Source organism: Octopus bimaculoides, chromosome 28 (genome assembly GCF_001194135.2).
Source record: "Octopus bimaculoides isolate UCB-OBI-ISO-001 chromosome 28, ASM119413v2, whole genome shotgun sequence".
In the NCBI taxonomy this organism is placed as follows: Eukaryota; Metazoa; Mollusca; class Cephalopoda; order Octopoda; family Octopodidae; genus Octopus; species Octopus bimaculoides.
Genome location: NC_069008.1, coordinates 15,906,252 through 15,908,906, shown reverse-complemented (window position 1 = coordinate 15,908,906; position 2,655 = coordinate 15,906,252). Strand labels below are relative to the sequence as shown.

Genomic DNA, 2,655 nt, shown 5'->3' with positions numbered 1-2,655 from the left:
TGTAATATATATATATACATATATATATATATATATATATATATATATACAAAACATTCAAACATTGAGATTTGAAGTTAGATGTCACTACTGTTCATATCATCTGTGGATAAATTTTAAAATTGATGATATCACCAGTAGTGGCATGGGTGGAACGCAGTTATAATAGCATTAAACAGCTATGAATTATAAATTTGCATGAAGCGTAATGATGCTTAATAAGCATCTACCTGCTAGAAATAAGAGCTAAATTCTTAAATTAATCCACCGTAGTGCACCAAGATAACAGAGAAAAACAGTATGCGAGGAAAACAGGAAGAATTTAAAGAAAGAAAACATTTAACAGCACAAGATAAAAATATATATATTGATAATCAGTAATGGATTTCTGCAAACGTTTACCGGTTTGCTCATAGTTAGGTATTCAAAATAGGTTACTCAATGATTCATATATAAATCCAGTAATAATTCTTATATGATGAGAATTTAGAGATATATTCAGTTAGATTATTCTAAATATATTACCTTTAACCACATAGGTTTCCTGGAGTGTTTAACATCAATAATAATAATAATTTTAGCACAAGGTCATCAAGTTCAGGGGGGGGGGAAGTCAATTATATCAGCCACAGTATTCCATTGGTACTGAATTCATTGACCCCGAAACGACGAAAGGCAAAGTCAACGTCGACGAGATTTGAACTCAGAATGAAATACTTCTAAGTATTTCACCTGGTGTGCTAACAACTCTGGCAGCTCGCTGCCTTAACAATGATGATGATCATCATCGTTTAACGTTCGCTTTCCATGCTAGCATGGGTTGGACGATTTGACTGAGGACTGGTGAAACCGGATGGCAACACCAGGCTCCAATCTAATTTGGCAGAGTTTCTACAGCTGGATGATGATAATAATAATAATAATAATAACCCTTTCTATTATAGGCACAAGGCCTGGAATTTGGGATAGGGCAATAGTCAATTAGATCAACCCCAATACACAATTGTTACTTAATTTGTAGACCCCCGAAAGGATGAAAAACAAAGTCGACTCTGGTGGAATTTGAACTCAGAACGCCAAGAATTTCATCTGGCATGCTAACAATTCTGCCAGCTCACCACCTTAATAACAATAATGATACTACTACTACTATTAATAATAATAATAAAAATAATAATGCAGAGAGAATAGTTTAAATTTTTTTATTGTAATTAAAGATTTATCCAGTTTCACATTTTACACGGATTTTCAAAAGTTAAGATAGAAAGACATGGGTCATGCTGCAGCTGTCTTGCTTGTGAAGAGTGTTTGAAGCTTGTCCTATTTTTATAGGGAGTTCATGGCTCAAAATAGTATCTGTTTTGGGTAGGACTGGTCTTAGAAATGCTTTTTGTAGGTTTCCTGCTACGTCCGTGTGTTAGTGTCAAGAGACAATGTTTGGTGTTGTAGGTTAAAGCCAACACAGTTGAATGAACATGTCTAGTGGCAGTACCAAACAATCAATGCTCTGAAAGTTTTCTGTCAAACGTGATTAAGTTTAGAACCTTTTGTATATTTCCCACTACATCCATGCATTAGCATCACGTGACAGCATAGTTGCACCAGAAATTAAGGCCGACACAGTCCAGTAAACATGGTTAGTTACAGTCAAGGCACCCTAAATTTAATCTGCCACCATTTTTGTTTGACTAGTTATTTCTCTGCATGCTCATTTATGATTTCATCATTCAATAATTTGGGGTTTTTCATTCAGGCGAACAACAAGATTCGAAGATAAGAAATGATGAGAAATGAGAATGATTTCCATCATTTTTCCCCAAGTTAGAATGTTCTCCACAAAGGATTTATCTTATTCTAGAATTAAAAGGTTTCCTTCCTCTGTGAATCCTTTTGTGTTGTGTTAAGTTACTGCTGGATACAAAAGATTTCCCACATATTTCACAGCCAAATGGTTTCTCTCCTGTATGTATTCTTCTGTGAACTGTTAAGTCACTGTTGGACACAAACGATGTCCCACATATTTCACAAGGATAAGGCTTCTCTCCAGTGTGACGACGTTTGTGAATTACAACACGAAAATTCTGAGAAAAAGATTTTCCACATATTTCACAATGGAAAGGTTTCTCTCCATTATGCATTCTTTTATGCCTCGTTAGGCCACTGCTACAAGCAAAAGATTTCCCACATATTTCACAGCCAAATGGTTTCTCTCCTGTGTGTATTCTTTTGTGCATTTTTAAGTTACTATTATAGGCAAACAATGCCCCACATATTTCACAACGATAAGGTTTTTCACCGGTGTGACTCTGTTTATGTATGACAAGAGTCGAATTTTGAGTGAAACATTTCCCACATATTTCACAGTGAAGCAGTTTTCGTCCAGAGTCATTTAATTTGTTTGCATTTAAGGCGCTGTTATCAACGAATGGTTTTCCAAATATTTCATGATGGAAAGGTTTCTCTCCAGTGTGACTTTGTTTGTGAAGAACAAGAAGAGAATTGTCGGAGAATGATTTCTCACATACTTCACAATGATAGGGATTTTTTCCAGTGTGACCATGCTGGTGTTTAACAAGACATGGTTTATCAGCAAATGATTTTCCATCTATTTCAAAGCGATAAATATTTTCTCCAGTATGACTAAGTTTGTGACGA

General features: G+C 35.1%; 1 protein-coding gene across 1 annotated transcript in view; it reads right to left on the bottom strand.

Annotated features, from left to right (window-relative positions):
* Positions 1–2,655, bottom strand: part of LOC106878733 (zinc finger protein 208) — a 7,349-nt gene that overhangs the window by 3,447 nt on the left and 1,247 nt on the right. The window contains exon 2 of the mRNA XM_052977490.1: positions 1,853–2,561. Within this exon, the coding sequence (XP_052833450.1) occupies positions 1,853–2,561 (709 nt within the window). The remainder of the gene's footprint in view (positions 1–1,852; positions 2,562–2,655) is intronic.